We start from the raw sequence: 20,485 nt of genomic DNA on the forward strand, positions 1-20,485 counted from the left end.
GAACTTGAAAAGCGCGCTCATGAAAATCTATGTTACAGAAGATTAACGCCGGAGGTAAGACCAGCTTCTTTTTTTTTTTTTTTTTTTTTTTTTATCAGAGAAGCACCTTTTATTTTATTCATTGGTATTCTTGCAACTAAGTTAATGAGTAATGCTACGCAACCTAAGGACTTTCCAGAGCAGTGAAAGGTTGTAGTTTTCATTTCTAAACACGTTTTCATTTTGTAATTGCCAATTAATAGCGGCTTAATTTAAAACAAGGCTCGCGAGCGGACTTTCTGTATTCCGTCAACGGTTCAACGCTTAAGAAACCCTGCCGCCTTCACTCATTAGCGATGGTTTGTAGTACGAGGCGGTGGGTTCCAATGTAGAATACAGCATTTCAAAGAAGGTAAAAATACAGAACACCGAAAACACAAATTCGCTTTACAAGGTGCTATGGTGGAAGGAAGACGTTCGGGACGCTGTATTGAGGATTGCCTTTAGGCAGTGTGAAATTGTGTTAGAGTGGTTCTCAAGCGCAGCCATATGTAAGAAAAAATTCACAGATGATCGATGAAATTCAGATGCTATATAAGTGTTGCATTATTTTGTTATCGTCTTTGCAGATACATAACGGAGCCATTAAATCTAGTTTCTGAATAATTTATTATGTCGTAGCAATTTTCGTCGACACGTATTTCAGTTGAAGGTTTCGAGCTCAATGGCATTATCATAGGCTCGTGGTGGAAATAGTGGAAACTCCTATGGCGCCTCACAGAGACAAGCTCATGATATTTTTAACGCTGCGAGACATCAAATGGCCGAAGGGCATTTTTTTTTTAGGGGCACTAACGCTCTCGTGTTAAAGAACTATGCTCATATCTAACTGGGTTAAAAAACGTAAACTGCATAGTTAAGGAAATTTTTTAAGCTGATATAAACCGTACGATATGGACTATAAACAGTCGCTCTCCTAAAACGGCACAGCTAATGCTCTGTATTTTATTAAAACATAAACCAGTTTAATGAATAGACTGTACTATTACTACGAGGGTGATTGTTAAAGCAAGGAATGAAATAGATGTATTCCATGGAAACATCTGCGTTCGTCCAGACTGTCAGCCTGAGTTCCTATGCTCCACTGTTTCCGCGCAGTATGCAGGCTTTGGTAGTTTCACTAAAGGCCTTTGTCGTCCCTCTTTTGTTTAGCAAATGCGGCTTTCGCCAGTAACGTTTTTTTTTTTCTCTAGCCTTACTAAATGCACCGCGTGGCTCCACATAATTGAAAGAGTCTGCTTAATTCACTTTCACCCACTCGCATAGACAATCGCCAAGGCAGCTTGTGCTGACAACGGTCTATTCGTTTTCGAACACATACACAAAAAATAAAAAAATAAAAAGGAAAACAATAAAATGAGAGCGCCGCTTTTCAATAAACGACGTCACCCAGCTGTACGGTGCGAGGAGCATGGACAAAACAAAATAAACTTGTATAGCTAAACTCTCTTGCACTGCCAACTTTCCATAGCGTTCGCATCGAAGTATTGTGCGGCCTGCACTCCAATCACGCCGTGTGGTCATTCAATTAGTGACGATGATTACGTGCTTAGGAAAAATGGAAAGGACCCGATGGTAGAGAAGTAACAACGGTGGTGCAATCGAAGATGGGCAGCTACAAAAAAAAAAAAAAGAAAAAAGAAAAGGAACACGAACTAGAATTGACTAACGCCCTCTTGTAAGGTATGGAATCGGCTCGCCCTTGCAGGGGTGAGGCTACTGTCGTGCAAACTTTTCGCAAGTGCAAAACAAAAGAAATGGAAACTTGGAGAAAAGCTTTTGCAGATGCGTCGTTGAATGGCTAACTAAGATCAGGCTAAGCGAGCCGAAGTTGGAGGAAATAAAAGAACGAAATCATCGACTATGTGAACGAGCGGAGGTGGGAAGGCGGCAGGGGTGCGGGGGAGGGGGGGGGGGGGGGGGGGGGGCTTGGAGAGCGCGACGAACCGTGAGCCAACTTGAATTCACACCAGAGTCCGCTTTTCTTCGGCACGTTTTCGTGGACAGCCTCTGCGAAGCTCTGGCTGTCCCATTGTCTCGGCTAAATCGATGGCTGCCATTTTTGGAGCTCTTTATATTTGGCCAGCGCTTTAAGCGGGAGGAACAAGAGGGAGAAAAATGAAAAAAAAAAAAAGATAAAAAAGGCAACAATCGAGCAGAGAAAAACACTTTTGTTGGCGCAAAGAACGAATATGCCCTTGTTTTATTTCTTCAGTTTTCCTTTGAGCGACGGAAACTCCCGAAACAGGCTTCACCAAAAGAGCCTCTAATTGCATGCACTCTGCCTTTTCGATCGCACGCTTTATACTTTCTTTACGTCCGAGAAACTTATTACTTAGTCGTACCTATTTGTTTTCTCCGGAACGCGTTTAGTTATCCGGTTTAGTTATCATTCCGAAATATGGGAGCTCGGACGAAGAAGAAGCAGGTGCATGTACCTGACTGTCCTTTTTGCAGTTTTTCTGCGGGTGCCGTTTGGCGCTGTCGTTTCTAAAGCATCTTGTTAGGGAATCTATCGAAGCGGCCAAGCTTCTTCTGGCAGTAAATAATTCTCGGCATTCCTGAAAAATTCAGAGCGCAAAGTTCAAGAGAGAGAGAGAGGGAAATAGGTACGGGGGAAAAGAGCAAGCAACCTGAAGCACAATCAAAATGATATATATTGCAGCAAGAGACAAAAAGAACGAATTGAAGGGGGAAATTAATTAAGAAACTCCTCTCGATTCCCGCCGGGGGCGCTTCTCGGTGCTTTGCGGGATCGCGAAAGCCCTCGCTGATCCCGATGCGTTTCCGTGTACGCTCCCCGGGATTGTCGTATATAAAGCCGCTTTAAGGGCGCGGGCGCTATCTCTTCTCCAACGACTTCCCTTTTGGTTCTTTAATTTTTTATTGCTCGCTTCTTCTCGCTGCCTCAAATAAGGGACTCTCGCGAGATCCCTGAGTATCTTTCGAGACAGGCTCACATTTGATCTGGCCACGGACACTTTTCCGGTACCACTGTTTCATTGATCAGCGTTGCGCCCCTCGATTGTGAAACAAGGCTACACGAGTGTGAAAAAAAAACAAAAAAAAACAAGACAAACACGAAAATTCAAAATATAAGATCACACAATTCCCGAAGCCTTTTCTAAGAACGGCACCTGAGTTATGCATTGTCTCACACAGGCAGTTTGATTAACATGAAGACTCTGAAGGATTACTTAGCTTTTTATTTAGGAAGCCTCCGGAGTTTGTTCACTTGTTGCGAGTTCTTTATTGCGAAAGCAATACTACTCGCACTTTCAAGCCTTCGCGTGACCCGGCCGCAGTTACGTCGTACCCACGTGACGCTGTGACGTCACACCCCACGTGACACACGGGCTGGCAGGAGCTGCCAACTTGGGTCTCTGGTTTCACATGGGACAGTTATGTCAGAATCAGCCTGCTAGGACCCTGGCATTCACGTTACCCCTATAGGCCACTAAGACACGTTCATACGGCTTGGTTAAAACGGGGCTTTATATGTGGGCTGAGGAAGAAGAAAAAGAGAAGTAGAATGCTCGGTAACCCGTAGCTAATGCTTTCGCTCAATATTTGGTTCAGCAGCGTTGAACCCTTGCAATATTTTTTTTTCGTTTCCGAGGAAAAAATTTCAACTCTTTGGTCTGAGTGGGTGAGCATTATTTTTTGGATGGAGTATTCTCACTGCTAGATTGCCCTTTTATTGTACCGGTCTCTTTCATAAGTTATTAGTGCGCGGAGACAGGTCTTTATTAGCTTATTTATATCTGATATAAGGAACGTAGGAACGAAACACGCACGCACGCAAGCACGCACACACACACACACACGCGCACACACACACACACACACACACACACACACACACACACACACACACACACACACACACACACACACACACACACACACACACACACACACACACACACACACACACACACACACACACACACACACACACACACACACACACACACACACACACACACACACACACACACACACACACACACACACACACACACACACACACACACACACACACACACACACACACGCATGCGCGCGCACGCACAAACACACACACACACACACTCACACACACACATATACACGCACGCACGCACAAACACACACACATACACAGACATAAAGAGCAAGAATAGAAAGAAGCAAATGAGAAATGAGTTTAGCGGCTTGCTTCCGAAAGGTCGACCACACACAATTCAAGCCATCGCGAGCAATTCGTTCTTATCTAAGCTGTTGATGAAAGCTATATGGACCCGTCTTAGTCCACCGTTGAGGTGACCGCAAGTCCGCACCACACGGAAGAAATAATGAGGGTAATAAGTATCGGCTGCAGAATCGGTGACAGGGAACTGAAGCAGGCGCAACAGCAGTCCTCGATCAGCCAGACCAGCCAAGCGCGTGGACTAGGCGATTCTGCTTTCTTCTCTAATATATATATATATATATATATATATATATATATATATATATATATATATATATTACATGTTATTCAAACAATTCTAAAGCATAATGCGGCACGATGACTAACTTTAGTCAGAATCATAGATAATATGGAAAATACATTATTTACCAATTTATTTGCATTCGAAGCATTTAGAATTGTTCAGACTAGAGATTTTTCAAACCAGCTGCTTTACGACGTTTTTACCCTATGGGCCTAGTGCACTGGTATGGAGGCGCCACTGCTCCGGAACAAGTAGCGCCACCTCCCGCCGGCGCACCCATATGTGGTATGTCTGCTCGTCAAAGAGAGGCGGCGGAGTGAACGCGAAGTCTACTCTTCTCGGCAGAAACCTTGTGAGAAGAAAACTTTTGTCGGTCATTTTCTGCCTCGTGTCACACGCGTACATAACAGACACATGTACCATGTGTGCGTGTTGAAAAATAAACCAAAAACAAAGCGAAGAAAGCCGCTACCCATTCATGCCGTCTGGGAGAAGGCCGCCGCGGCGCTTTGGGCGCAGCGCATCGTCGGCGCGCGAGCGCTTCTGCTGGCGGCTCTACGGTTTGTTTTTTTTTTTTTTCCTTTGAAGTAGGAATTCGGAACCCGAACAATATGGCACTTTGAAAGTAAAGACATAAATAAAACAAAAACTAAGCCAGTGTGCAATGCGCAGCACTGGCTTTTCCCCTCAGTGGCAGTGTATGTGGAAACTGCATGCTAGAGCCCCCAGAAGCGACAGCCGAGAGCTGGGCTCCGTTGGTCAATAGAAAGACTCTTATAAAAAAAAAATCACGTCTTCCCCAGGACGGGACGAGCAGGCTGTATATGGAGATGTACCCTAAGGCGTCGGGCCTTGCGTGCACGTGCTTTTTCGGCGCTCGGCAGTTCTACCGTAGTTTTCATTTTCTACTCGATGCGTTGAAATAAGTGGTGACGGTTCAGTGCGCGGAAAAACAGCCATGGCTGAGCAAGCTCCACAGCGCGTGTTGTTCGGGGGATTTCGCGTGATCGGGAATGTTGAGACTTGATTTAAGAATAACTGGTTGGTGCGCGGTCAGAAACTGTACGAAGCCAGCACGTGCGTGGAGTGCGCGGGGAACTTCACAGCGGAGAAGGGCCCTCGGATATCTTCAGAAAATGCGCTAACGAAATGAAAACCGCCTTGTACGACGTCAGCTTGGAGGTAAGTTTTATTCGGCCCTTTCGGCGTCTCTTCACCACATATGTAATTCTTTTTTTTTTTTTTGTATGTAGTTGTTGGCAAACCCACGCAATATCACGGATGCCAGTTGCATCTGCAAGGCCGGGTGCCACTGTTAACGATGCGACACATCGCTCTCGCATGATTTCCAAGGAAACCGCAAAAAAAAACAACAACTTGATTTTTGATTGCCTCCCGACGGTTTTTTTTTTTATAGCTGTTATGACACCCATAAACACAACAGCAGATCGAGCTGTTAGTTTAAAAGGACGTTTTCTCTTTGCGGGGAGCCATGAACGTGTGTCAAGTCAGAAAGCGCGCACTCCTGCAATGTGCTTCGCTCTCCATGTCGTGCTTCTACGTCTTTCACGTCAGGCTAGGCTTCCCAAAAGCGAGCACCGAGAACAGCTGGAAACTATCATTAGGAAGTCGTTAGAAAAAAAAAAAAAAAAAAAAAGCTCCCGTTGGGCAGGAAGGCTCCGCGCTCTCTACAACACAGGCTGTGTCCGAAGACCTGCCAGCGCTGGTTATAACTTTTAGAGCTCGAGTTGGGTCCAGAAGTAAAAAAAAAAAAAAAAAAAAAAAGACCCGTTTTTTTTTTTGTGTGTGTGTTTTTCGCGTGTTGCGCGCTCGATACAAACAAGCGATCGCTCGTGCATGCTTGAAAGAAATCTAGCGTCAAGTACTGTACAAAAAAAAGAAAAGGAAAAGTGGGAAATGCGCAGCCGAAACGAAAAGCAATGGATGCGATATGAGATTCGAAATGACTAAGTAAGTACAGGCCCTTGTTTTAGTCGCTGTTTATTTTTTATTCTTACGGGGAACCAAAAAGAAATCGGAACACAGCGTCGGCGCTACCCACGGTTGCGGATCCGGACAACCGCCTTTTACAGCGGCGCCTCCCAGACGGCGCCACATGTTCGGCCAAAGCTGCAGCGCACCAGGCCCATAGCGATAGTGCACTGCAAAGTCTAATCTTCACTGGAAAGAGCGGAGAAAGATGCGAAGCGATTGTGTTAAGCAGGCAATACTTTTTCTATTACTTGAAAAGGGAACGAATATTGCTCACACTAAGAAAAGAACTGGACTGCACGCCAACGACCGACGGAAGCGAAGCGCTACAGCTCATACATTAAGTGCGTTGCCAGATGCATATAATTCAAAATCTCATTTAGAACGGAAATAAAATATATCAAGTAAATTAGCCTTAGTATACTACCGCTTGCGGCATAAAGTCAAAAGAGGCAAAGTTGGGGCTTGAATTTATAATTTTGTATATCTCAGGGACTAAAAGCCAGAAGAGTGCAATCAGCGCTTAGCCTTTACGCTGAAAGACGTGAGCGGAACCCGACTAATTACCGCTTTGCGAAGCACCGCTGCATGGTGCAAGGTGTTTATGCCCCCTGACCGTAAACAGATGGATCTGCTTCGTATTACTTTGTCCTTGTCTGGTTGCTTTCGCTGTATCGCAGGAAGATCTGCGTAAGTAATTCACACGCCATAACAATACCAGCACTCTTCCGCGGCGCTACATGGCCTGTGGATTCATCCAATTTATGCCATCGTCCGCAGCTTGTTTACACGTTTTACCACTCCAGAAGATTGGGGAGCACTGTGTTGAAATCCTTTGCGTCTCGCGGCGCGTGCGCTTTTTTCAGGCTTGGTTCGACTAGCGTTGGTGGCCTATCGAGCTTTCAAGGTGTTAAATGTGAGGAAATGAGAAACTTAAGTTTAATGTACTGCAGCTTAGTGTTGAAACATTTTAACATCATCTCTTGACCCACGCGTCAATAGACAAATCCCGACATCAACTCTATTACTATCAAAGCAATCTCCATGCTTACTAAATAACGGAGTGACTACAAGTGGCAAGACCAATAGATAAACGAGCGTCATCATCATCAGCCTGACTATACCCACTGTAGGGTGAAGGCCTCTCCTATATTTCTCTAATTAACCCGATTCTGTGCTAGCTGCATCCACTTGACCCCTGCGAACTTCTCAACCTCATCCGCCCACCTAACTTTCTGCCGCCCCCTGCTACGCTTTCCTTCCCTTGGAATCCAGTTTGTTACCCTAAGCGACCATCTGTTATCCTCTCCTGCCCATGTCCATTTCTTCTTCTTAATTTCCACTAGAATGTCGGTAATTTGAGTTATTTCTCTGACCCACTGTGTACGCTTCCTATCTCTTAATGTTACCCCTACCATTTTTCGTTCCATAGCCCTCTGCGTTGTCCTTAGTTGCGGCAGTATTTGGTCGCAACCTCTCATGATTAGTCCTATAAACGAAGCGTATTACTTGCTTATTCGCTTACAATGCACTGGGAAAATGGAATAGGAGAAGAAAGAGGGTCATGGTGGGTGAGAAAAGGTATGAAACTATAGATATTTTCACAAATCGTCGTTTGAGTAGCGCCATTGCCCGATACAGGCGGCGTCTAGCGTCGAAACAGGTTATGCCGCCATTTTGGACTGTGCTTGTGAAAGCTGAACTTGAGCCGGACTGCCGCGCATCTGTTTTGTGCCCTTCAAGGCTCCGTATTCGTACTGCTTCTTCCTTACATTTCACCTCTGTTGTGCCGCATGACCTAATACGCGATTCATATGCTCGCATCAACGACCAATGGGAAGTAATGGCCAACGCAAACCCAGACAGCGGATCCGGCGCTTCTTCATCGGCATTGGTGTCAAACGCGTCGGTTCGTTGAGACCTGACGTGCTAGTCAGCAGTAGGCATTTTTTATTTATTATATTAACGTGACAGCGTTACTTCGCTATGTTTTCAGATTTCTGTCCGCAGACCGCGACCACTTAATTGTGTCCGCAGCAGTTGCTAGTAATTGAGAAGAGGTAGAGGTTAATGAGTGGTGTCAATCGATAGAGGCTGACGTAATGTGCGCGAAAAAATAATTAAGCCAATAGGTTAATCAGCTAATTAATTAGAGGCAAGCAATGAAAACGTAAAGGCGAAAATGGTCTAATTAGCGAATGGCTTGGCGCCACATTTCAATGTATCAAATACTAAAATAGTTAATTAAATTAATCAATTAGGTTGGCGTGAAAGATGCGACACCACGCAACCTGAAGTCGACCCAAAAAAAAAAGGCGTAGGAAGGGACTGGCGTGCAATTTGGAAGTACCAAGGACTAAAGTAGTTAATTAAGGCAGTCAATTAGTATGACGTCAAAGATGTGACGTTACGCAACCGGAAGTAGAGCCGAAAAACGGCATAGGAAGGGATTGGCGCGCAATTTGAAAGTACCAAAGACTAAAATGAATAAACAAGAAGTGAATTAATGTGACGTAGAGGATGTGACGTCACGCAACCGGAGGAAGTCGAGCCGAAAAAAAAGCATAGGAACGGATTGGCGCGCAATTTGAAAGTATCAAAGACTAAAATGAATTCAAATTGAGTGCTAATTCCTTCTTATGCCCTTTTTCGACTATACTTCCGGTTGTGTGACGTCACATCCTCTACGTCACATTATTTCACTTGTTTATTCTTTTTAGTCTTTGGTACTTGCAAATTGCGCGCCAATCCCTTCCTATGTCCTTTTTTGGCTCTACTTGTGGTTGCATAACGTCAATTCCTTGACGTCACCCTAATTTACTGCCTTAATTAACTACTTTAGTCTTTGGTAATTTCAAATTTCGAGCCAATCCCTTCCTATGCCCTTTTTTGGCTCGACTTCAGGTTGCGTGACGTCACATCTTTTACGTCACCCTGACTGATTTAATTAACTAGTTTAGTATTTAATACATTCCAATGTGGCGCCAAGCCATTCGCGAATGAGACCATTTTCACCTTTACGTTGTCATTTTTGCCTCTAATTAATTACCTAATTAACCTATTGCCTTAATTATTTTTTTGCACACATTACATCACCCTCTGTCGATTAACACCACTCCTTAACCTCCACGACTTCTCAATTACTCACAACTGCTGTGGACAATTTTATGCCTGTAATTTATTACTTTTAACTTATTGGCGTAATTATTTTTTCGGCAGCAACATTACGTCAGCCTCTATTTATTGGCACCACTCATTAACCTCTACCACTTCTCAATTACTCGCAACTGCTGCGGATACGATTTTGCGGACGCGGTCTGCGGACACGGTCTGCGGCCAGAAATCTGTGAAAATAGCAAAGTAACGCTTTCGCGTTAATATGAAGGACTGGCCCGATGGAAAGGAAAGCCCAAGTGCAGCGCGCGCACGGCGTTCACGTCAGTCATTATTCCGCCGACGAAGCGTCGTAAGGAAACCCGCGACTACGAACTCACTGTAAAATATTTGCGATTGACGGCAGCTATCCATTGCATTCGCAGATCGGGTGATGCAGGAAACCGGTAGAGCGTAAACATACCACATCGGCAGTGCTCCCGCGGACGGCTGTGTCGTGGGCACACTTCAGTCCCCAAAATCGTTCTCTTCCGCTGATTGTTCGTACACCCATACACAGCACAGTGCTCGCCGGTACACTTTCGATTGGCGTATGTCATTATTTACGAGGGTAAGTCATTCGCGATGGAAATAAATGCAAACATCGATGGATATCTACCGCTTCACAATGCAAGCGCAAGACAAGTCACAGTCTAGCCCAAACAGGCAACATTGATGCATACTCTCGACGACAGAACATCAGAAGCACCCCCGTGAAAATGTCTATATACAGGCACGGTACGATGCATTACAGTCGTATGTAGAGTCCCGTGTCCCTTTTCCTTTGTTGGCAGTTTTCTCTGAGTCGTTATCTCGCGGATCTGATTCTTTTGCCGGAAGTTTTCCGATGCTTGACTCACTAACTTGCTTTCATGCTTTCAACCTCATCTCGAAATGTCCAGTTAACTTACTTATTCACTCGAGTTTTCCACACCCGTCGCATTTGGTTTCTCATTGGGTTCATGAATTTTTCCATTAGGGAAATCGACCACAGTTTGTCTGCTAGACAAACTCATGTCTTCACTCACTCACTCACTCACTCACTCACTCACTCACTCACTCACTCACTCACTCACTCACTCACTCACTCACTCACTCACTCACTCACTCACTCACTCACTCACTCACTCACTCACTCACTCACTCACTCACTCACTCACTCACTCACTCACTCACTCCTTCCTTCCTTCCTTCCTTCCTTCCTTCCTTCCTTCCTTCCTTCCTTCCTTCCTTCCTTCCTTCCTTCCTTCCTTCCTTCCTTCCTTCCTTCCTTCCTTCCTTCCTTCCTTCCTTCCTTCCTTCCTTCCTTCCTTCATTCCTTCCTTCCCCTCTCCCTCCCTCCATCACTCACTCACTCATCCCCTCACTTCGTCACTCACTCACTTACTCCACTCACTCACTCACTCCACTCCCTCACACACTCACTCGCTATGTTCCCTGAAGATGTATTTCACTTCCCAATTGTTTGTGATTTCTTCACTCGCACTTTGGAGCTTTCCCGTTCACAAGTTGCCTTACTCACTTTCTCAACAAACAACTAGGCCAGCTCTAGGGCACCCTAGTCGCGTTTCAGGGAAAGCCATAGAGGGAAGCACCTCTTCTTGAACCACTGAATGAAACAGACAGTACACGCGAAAGAAAACTCACTGCTTTCAGCGCTTGCTCCACCCAACCCGGACCTCGAAATTTGCAAGAAATCACAGTTCTCAGCTACCACTCCTAGTTGTCTGGCGCAGTTGATTAACAGCGAGGGTACTGCGCTCCTGAGCCGTGATTACACTCTGCCGAGGCCCGGCTCGTTTCTTTCATCGGGCTAGGCCTTTTGTGCTTTGTTAGTTTCAGCGTGAGTGGCCCCAAGCGCACGATAAGCATGTCTTGCCGCTGCCGCTCTCGATGGTGCGCCTCCGCAGGAGCTTGCTCCTAATGAGGGCCAGCTTTCCCTCAAGCCTCCGTCCCCGGAGAGAGCGGGTGTTAAAGAGATATCGGCCAGCTAGTCGAGCTCAATCCTCCCCAATCGCGTAGAAAAGGAGCTGACCACCGCCACCCTTTTCGCGATCCCGTTAGCCTCCTCCCAGAGGGGATAAGCGTAATGAAAATTAACTTATCCCTCCTCGATCGGCCCACGTCATTCGACTGGTTCTCGGGCATATAATGATTATGAGCTTGTACAGCAGACAGTGGCTCCCATAGAGCTGTGCGCCCCAGGCTGCTCGCACGTGCAAACTTTTCCAACAAAGAGTTGCGTAATCAAAACGCAACTGTACCAGTACTTTTTTGATGTTGGGGTTAATTCCGACTGAAAGGGGTGCCTGCAACGCAGCCGCCCGTGTGTGATATTGAATTTTGCTTCTATGATCAGCCTGTGAGGAGCTCAATTAGCGAGGTTTGGTCAGGCCATGGTAGCTGCGGACGAATACGCCTTCCGTCTTACCTTCCTTCTTACACACTTCAGTCACCAAGCTTTAATTTTCTGCAAGTGCTAATTAGCTGATTGGAAGCTCGTGTTTCGAATGCCGGTTATTTTAATTTGTCTTAGGATTCTGCCCGTATGCATATCTGTCTCAACGTCTCATGCTGGGCTGCCATGCGAATATGTTTCAGTGCTGGATATTCGGATCATACTGTGGACTGTGGACCTATAGGGAGAGGCAATACAGCAGTCATGCAGGCATTGCGAGAACAGGGTGTATATGAGTCATATGTGTAAATACTGTAAAATATCCATAATGGCTGCAGGATAATCGTAGTCCTTCATAAAGGAAAGTAATAAAATTCCCATAAAGAAAAGTAATAGGCAAGGAGGGGTGATCTCCCTACCATTATTCACCTCTTGCGTAGAGGAAGTATTCAGAAATTTGGAACGAAAAAAGGGATAAGGGTCGATAAAGAATACCTCACTAAACTGCGATTTTTTAATGCCATTGCCTTTCTAAGCAACTCAACGGACGCACTGCGAAAAGTAATTGCGGTTCTAGACAGCCAAAGCAGAATTTTAGGTCTAAAAATTGATATGAAGAGAGAAGTAATGTTCAAAGTCTTGAAAAAGAACAGCGGTTTGTAACAGGTAGCAAAGAACTGGAACTGGTAGGCTAATACGTCTACCTTTGACAAGTAGAAGCCAAGGGCCAGGACCAGGAAAATGAAGTTACTAGGAGACAAAGATTGGGATGGAGAAGAACAGCGGTTTGTAACAGGTAGCAAAGAACTGGAACTGGTAGGCTAATACGTCTACCTTTGACAGGTAGAAGCCAAGGGCCAGGATCAGGAAAAAGAAGTTACTAGGAGACAAAGATTGGGATGGAGTACATTTGGCAAGAACTTTAGATCACGACTAGAAGCCTATCAGTATCCCTCCGAAGTAAAGTATATAACAGCTGTATCTTATCGGTATAGTCATGCACCTGTGGGGCAGAAATGCGGGGGCTAAGGTTGAAGTTACCTAACTGCGGACAACGCAGAGAGTCATGAAAAGGAAAATGGTATGTGTGACCTTAAGGTTCAGGAAGCGTGCAGAGTAGGTTAGGGATCAAACTCGAGTTAACGACATTCTAGTCGAAATCGAGAAGAAATGTGCATGGAAGGGAGGATTACGGATGTTCACTAAATGGTACAGATTAGATTCCAACAGAAGGCATGGGGTGGCAGAAAATTAGGTGGATGGATGTGATTAAAAAGTTTGACGGGATCAAGTGGCTGCAGCTAGCACAGGACCGTGTTAATTGGAGGAATATGAAACAGGCCTTCGTCCTCCAGGGGTATAGTCCGACTGATTATTATTTTTTTTTTTTTCACACAGAGAGAATAAAACTGGAGGGAATGCCCTTTAGCCACTTTACGCTCTAAGAATCATGGGCTGGGGCACTATATATCTGGTTCGGGCACACAGAGTGGCATTACTGAGGTGTCCATTCCGAAAACGCTGTTTCTGCCTCGGCCATTTATGTACCAATATACAATTATAGCGCACTAGTAGAGACAGTTCAGTGGATGGGAGTGAAAATAGCAAATGAAGGGGCGGCGCTGCAACTGAGTTCATCTGCAAACAGGATTGGTAACTTGCGTTATGCCACTTGGCTGATGCGTAAAACAACAAAGTATTTATTTCTGGTTGCGCAGCCAGTTCCCCGACCGTGTATTGGGCGTACAAGTGCGACCGCTTAAACGGCATTTTATAACTGGAACCGCCAGCGTATTTATCTCCAATTCTAGGCTGTTCATTATAAATGGGGATTTCCTCCGAGAAATGAGACTGATATTGCGCGTTTTCTTCTCCAAATACCAAACAAAATAAAGACGTTTACCTTTGCCAAACTTCATGCCAATCTCTGAAGGAAAAAAAAAAAAGAAAGAAATGTGTGGAACGAAAAGGCAGCTCTGAAAGCCTATTACGTGTACTCTTAAGGAGAAGGTTAAGCATCCTCCTGATTTTCCAGAGCTGCCATTAAGAGGCGCTTGATGGCGCTCCAATTTAGACACACGTAGAGTTACTGTATATGCTACCTTTGGTAGAATATACAATAACTCTAGACACACGGTGTCAACAGTGTCAAAATTGGCGCTTCGAATTCGCCGAAATTTTGAAATAAACAAGTCGCAATGAGCGACATAAGTTAATTTCAATGTATTACGACCAGCTTCAATGATAAAACCTTTTATTAAAAGAGGCGAACACCGCGTGGGGAGTGCTTTAAAATTTTTTTTTATAAGTGGATTTGTGTTGTTAATGGTACGAAGACTACTACGTTCTAGCGTATACAGCTCATTTGGTTGGAAAGCCGTCGGCGTTGTAGTAGCCTACACCGCGCGTCGGAAATAATCGGGGGCTGCGGTAAAAAAAAATTGTATCATAGTAATTTGTTGTTTTAGTGATCGTTGATCGATTGGTGTGCGATAGGCGATGACGAGTTAATGAAATCGTTGTAATTAATTGGTAATAGGTGAATCAAATAAATGAAATAAGCAAAAAAAAAACAGAAAAATGAGGCTTTAAGGTGTCAAAATTCTCAGAATGAAAAGCCAATGCTTGATTATGCTAACTGAGAAACTTTGTAACGTGTGATTGATGAGTTAATTGTAATATTTGAAAAAAAATGACAAATGCGTTCAAATGTATCGTGCTGCTTAGAATGGAAAACCAGTGTGGCTGATGGTAAATACCGGAGTATAAAACATTTAAAAGGAAATAAAGTGAAAATGTAAAAAGAAAAATCAATTTTCGGGTGTGTGAAACGCTATCGCGTTATACACTTATAGACGCAGCTTGAGCACGTGCTTAATTTTTTATTACCTTCTCTCTCTCTCTGCGCAGGCGTGGCTGTGAGCCTGGGCACTGGCGTCTACGTCCTCCTTCCGCGTGTTGCGCGCGAAGAAGCTGGTCCCGCCGTTGTACTGTCGTTCCTGGTAGCAGCCGTCGCCTCGTGCCTGGCTGGTGAGTGCCCATGACCGGGTTCATTCTTCCTGCACTGATTTATTAATGCGCTTGTTTGCCCGTGCGCGATAAGCCGACGCAATCGGCTTTCCCGGAATCCGTGACGTAGCTGAGCTGAAGTCAGCAACTTACTCGTCCCTCTCTGCGTGGATGACGCGGGATGTGCCTTTAGTTTACTTCGTTATCGCAGTTCCGCCTACGGTTCATACATTTATTTGCCTGTCTTAATTCAGCAGTTAGCCTGTCTTAGTTCGACTGACAGATCCTGTCGACGCAGTTAGCCACGCGAGTTGATTGTTCACCCATGGAAAGACAAGAAATCAGCTCCTCTGTTGGCTTCGCTCTGAAATCCCGTTTACCAATACCTGACAAAAGTTGAAAGTTGAAGTCTGTTAGTTGAAATTTTGTCCTCACCTACTTATAAGCTTGCCTATAGTTGTAGCTACGGGTAAGCTATTTATGGTCCATGTCAACGAGTCTTGCAAAGCTCTAGTTACACTGTCTCTCACCTGGCCATTAAAAAGAATGTACAACAGAATAAGCTTCCCTGGATAGAACTTTCAGTAAATTATCTTCCTAAAAAAGGTTCGTAAAAAGTTACAAAAATATAAAGAAAAATAGGCTGTCAGAATAAACGTCAGAATGCAAATATATCTTTTTTTTTTTTTTTTTTACTTGTCTTTCATTTCAAGTTTTTGGTCTGTAACGCAACAGCCGTTGTCTAGCCACAGAAAAGAAGCAAGTAGAACAAGGCGTAACAGATAACCCTGTAGCAGGGAGCCAACCAAAAACGGGCCTTAATGTGGCGCCACTAGTTATCTGCTTTCAAATCGAAATTGATACGCAGCCGATCATCGGACAGCTCCTTCAGGGTTGTCATACCATTTCGCTTTCTGTTCAGAATTTGCCTACTATTCAAGTAAAAATCGGTTTGCGGTAGAAAACAAAACAGACGGAAAAAAATATATCTAATTGTTTGCCTTCCAATCAAGGTTTCGGCTGAAAAACAGAAAAGTGTTTTTTTTTTTTTTCGTGAACGTCTTTCGGTCGATGATGTAGAACAGATATTCTCTGTACTGGTACAGAACTTTTCTTTAAAGATACCTGCAATTTCACACACATTTTTTACAGTGTATCATTTTTGTACCTGATATTTTAGCACAACTAGATAATCCTAGTTATCGCTACGCTTGGTCATAGGCTTGCAAGTTCTTCATACGACTTCTGTCCAATTGCGCCCACCTAGTCTGATTCCGTTCATTTAGTACAAATAACGCATTCATTTACACAATAAGGCCGTCAGCCCGACTTTTCAGCCTCAATTGAGCGCCCTTATGAATGGATACATACCCAGAAAAACGGTCAATGAAGTTGAACCTTTAGACGCCATTGAATGCAGGCCTTATCCGTACATCTGGCCCATTGACGCTGCCTAGCGGCCATTTTATGCCCCGCACAGTCCCTCGCATTAATGAAAGAACACGGGTGCTCATAGCCAATCACGTGGCGTAAAGCTCTATGAAAGGATCCATTGGGCGCACTAAACGACGAAGGCTCCTATATGCGTACCTATTTTCATCTGCCACGTGACATGTGGGCACACCTGTGTACCTGTACACGTGCAATATGTTCATTCAGGTCTGCACGCGTATCCATATGCAAATCCGCATGATAAGGTGCGGGTCTGCATAATGAATTCTGCGAACGTGGAACTTCATGCGGGCATGCACGCATGCAAGAGGCAAGACGACGATTTTTGGACTCGCTATTAAAGGGACCCGATAATTACTATCACATGAGAGGAAGCAATAAACGAGTTAAAAGCAATGCAGAGCGGAAAGGCGGCTAGTGAAAGACGAGTAGTTACAGCCATAATGAAGGACGGATGAGATATTGCGCTATGCAACTTTGATAGCACGTGCCTCGTCAGTTCAGGTCTACCGGAAGTATCGATGAATGCCTAATCAATATTAACCCAAAGGATGGTGGTAAAGGTTGTAAAATGTGGAGCCCGGTAAGCTTGCTGCCTCTTGCGCTGCAGATATAAATTAAAGTAATAGGCGATGGCATTTTGCACCGCTGCTCACTTTCAGCTCTTGCGCGACTTTTTTTTTTTTTTTTTCACCTTTAAAAATAAATGGCTGCTTCCATTCTTTTATACTTATCGAGATAAGTAAAGAACCCTAGCGGGGAGAAGCAGCGCGCGTGTTGCTCAATCCGAGCGGCGAAAGGTGGTGTTCGATATCCCCGCAATTAGCTTTTTTCTCTCGCGAAAGCCATCGGCGTCCATGACGGATGGGCGACGGGATGAGCCGCCCCAAACCTATCCGTGCCCTCGCTATTTTTCCAACGTTCTCGGAGCAAAATTAAACTTTCATTGGAGCGAAAGACGAGCAACGACGCGTGTGTCATGCAACGAACGCTGCTGGGAGACAGGAAGGCAACGGTGGGAAAGTTCATCACCGCCGCCTCGTTCGTTCGCAGCGGAACACATCGACCGCAGGAGCCAGCGAGCCTCAGCCTTGCTCTGCGCGCTTCTGCGCGAACCTTTCTGCGCGCCAAAATATGACCGCGCTCGCGCGCGGAAACTGCGTCACCGATCCATCAAGCAACGTGTCGCTGGCCCGCGATCCGAGAAGGGAAAGCGTTTCTACCACTCTGTAATGCGCGCGTCCCTTTTAGCGCAGGAAGGCCTGCCGAAGCGCGCGTTATAATATAGGTGCACGGTGGATCATGTCCCCCCCCCCCCCCCCCCGCCCCCCCTCCCTCTTCCCTCTTATTGGCAGTGTTGCTGGCACAACAACTCTCATGTGTTCGTATACAAACAGTTCGATGACTCTGAAAACCCGAGCTTAGAGCTTGTAGCAGATTGAATGGCGATCGCACGTGGTTGTCGTTGATTGTGAAGCTGACGTGTGAAGTTGACGTGTGACGTCGTCTTCTTGCGAATCTGCCTTACACAAGTGCGCGTCTAAGTGTTCGCGAATGTTTCAACGCTCCCATTCGCGTAGGTCTTGTTCTCGCACTGATGCTTCCTGATGAAACGAAGTTGGTTCTGTTTTTACTCCGTAGATTGAACAACACTAGGTTCTTGTTCATTCGCTCTTTTACTTTATAGTAGTGTCAGAACGTTTGGTGAACGCAATGCGAGGGTGCACGACATAGAGGGCAACTTTTTGCTCATACTCGCTGCTACTATAAATAACATAATATCATTGGCCTAACTTTTTCGTGTTCTACCAATTTATGTAAAAGGGACCATCTGCGCAACGGCGTCGGTTAATTAAAATCGCTGCCAGGAGCGGGTAATCATTTATAAATATCTTTTCGTTGTAAATGAAATAGTTTTGGTTGGCATGGCACATTGCCTCCCAATAGCAATTATTGTTGTAACCATGCTCTAATTAGTACGCCATTGAAGATCCTTCGAACGTGGTACGTGAAAGACGTGGCTATTGATCCTTACGACCACAATATCTGCAAAAAATTCGGAAGCATATCCTGGAGAAAACAGCGCCGTCTGAAGAGCTTAATGCTGCTTTATGATCGCATTAATCTCCAGTGAACGAGGATGTCTCATACTATTCTGTACTAACCCGAGTCGGGTATACTGGCGATAAAACAAGTGGTTGTTTAATTGTTCACTTTTGTTATTGAGAAGGTTGCTCAAGCGCTAGTTACCACGAACGTACGGCAGCTCCAAAGACTCCCAGTTTCGACGTGGGCGTCGCGTGCGGCTTGGCTCGCAGTTCAGCTCACAAGCAATTTCTTGTCTTCAGAGTGCGAAGTAAGACGAGGAAAGTTTATTTATTTATTTCTTTTTTTGCTCACGCTTCGTTCGTTTTATTTCATTTCTCGGCTTTTTTTTTTCTTCTTCTTCTTCTTCTGTCCAAGGCTTCGATTGCCCCATGACCAGCAAGCTGCGGGGAACAACTCGCACCAGAGCTCGTGAATAGTGAATGATGTCATTCGGCGTCTCTCGTTCCATGCCTTCATCTAGAACTTGAGGAAATCGAAAGCTGATCGAGTATTCTGGCGAAACCGGATGAGAAGTAGGAAAGAAAAATGAAATACACGAGTTTCTCGCCGTTGTTTGCGCACGTATTAGAAGCGGGACTCCTGGCGACTGTGGGGGTCCCCAAAACCAGCGTGCGTCAAAGTTGACATCTGCACTTGAAGTGACTCTTGCCCCAAAATGCCACCCGGAGCGGGAAAACTTGAGAACTGTGGAGCGGTCCTCTCTCGCACACACAAAAAAAGCAGCGTCCAATCAGGTCGAATATGAAGGAGCCTGTTTTTCAATCCCGTACTGAAAATGCAATCACGTGAGGGTTGGAATATATTTCCGATCCCACTATATGACAGTGGCCGGCTTCGTTTTCGAAGACTATGTAAACAGATGGCGGCCAATATACCTTGTATATATGTACTATGAATGGACTCCGGGCATGTTGTTCAAGTGCTGACGAACCTTTCAGAAGTCTAGGTGAAACGAATAAAATGAAAATAGGCATGCGTCGCCCGAACCCGTGTCCGGTCGTGGATGCGCAAACAAGTCTCGTAGAGAGTGTATAAGTTCTTCTCTGCCCTCCGGGCGTTGTTGCAGAGCGGAGGCGGTGTCTCTAAGAAGCCATTTGTCCGCAGCTTGAGGCGGTGTCCAAAGAACGAAATAGAAGTAACAAAAATAACGTGACTGAAACGTGCACAAATAAAAAAAAAGTTTTTTTTTCCCCTATGGCTCTTCTTAGTCAAGCGTTTTTTTTTTTTTTTTTTTATTCGGCTTCCAACAATATGCTCGGTGGGTAGCATGGTACATAAGTGCGAAAGATACATCCTGTTCTATCAGCAAAGCATGTGGCGCCAGGCATGTCAACAATTACGTTGTATCTGGCAAAAGTGGTGTGTACAAAATTCCGAGGACCTGCAGTCACGCTTACGTTGGACAAACTAGCCGATGCCTTAATAGAGAGATTTAGCATACCGTGATCCGCGATCCGCCACCGCAACCCTCTACCGCTTGTGGGCGGGGCGGGGCGCACAAGCTAATTGGTTCCGATGCGGCAGGTCAATGCTCCGACATCAAGTATGTGGCGCCATCTATCGGCATCAAAGTGATCTGGGCATGCGCAATGGAACGCGCGGTCGCGGATCGCGGTAGCGGATCGCGGATCACGGTGTGCTAAATCTCTCTAATATGCGTCTCACGGAGCACAAGCAATCTCTTGGCCAAGACCGTTCTAACCTAGCTGACCACAGCCCGAATTGCAAACGATAAGGAAGACGAAAGCGACTTGGGGCACAATTTGAGAACACCACTGTTTTTTTTTTTAAACGTCCAACTGAATTCACGCACAAACGTAAGGAAGCCTATTACATTGCAAAAACAACTGACACG

General features: G+C 45.2%; 1 protein-coding gene across 1 annotated transcript in view; it reads left to right on the forward strand.

Moving 5' to 3' along the window:
• LOC146196608 (high affinity cationic amino acid transporter 1-like) overlaps window positions 1-20,485 on the forward strand; it is a 375,314-nt gene that overhangs the window by 89,086 nt on the left and 265,743 nt on the right. The window contains exon 2 of the mRNA XM_084598375.1: window positions 14,971-15,090. Coding sequence (XP_084454501.1) covers window positions 14,971-15,090 — 120 coding nt within the window. The remainder of the gene's footprint in view (window positions 1-14,970; window positions 15,091-20,485) is intronic.

The sequence above is a fragment of the Amblyomma maculatum genome, chromosome 3, assembly GCF_055883805.1.
Source record: "Amblyomma maculatum isolate TAMU_Amacu chromosome 3, ASM5588380v1, whole genome shotgun sequence".
Classification (NCBI taxonomy): Eukaryota; Metazoa; Arthropoda; class Arachnida; order Ixodida; family Ixodidae; genus Amblyomma; species Amblyomma maculatum.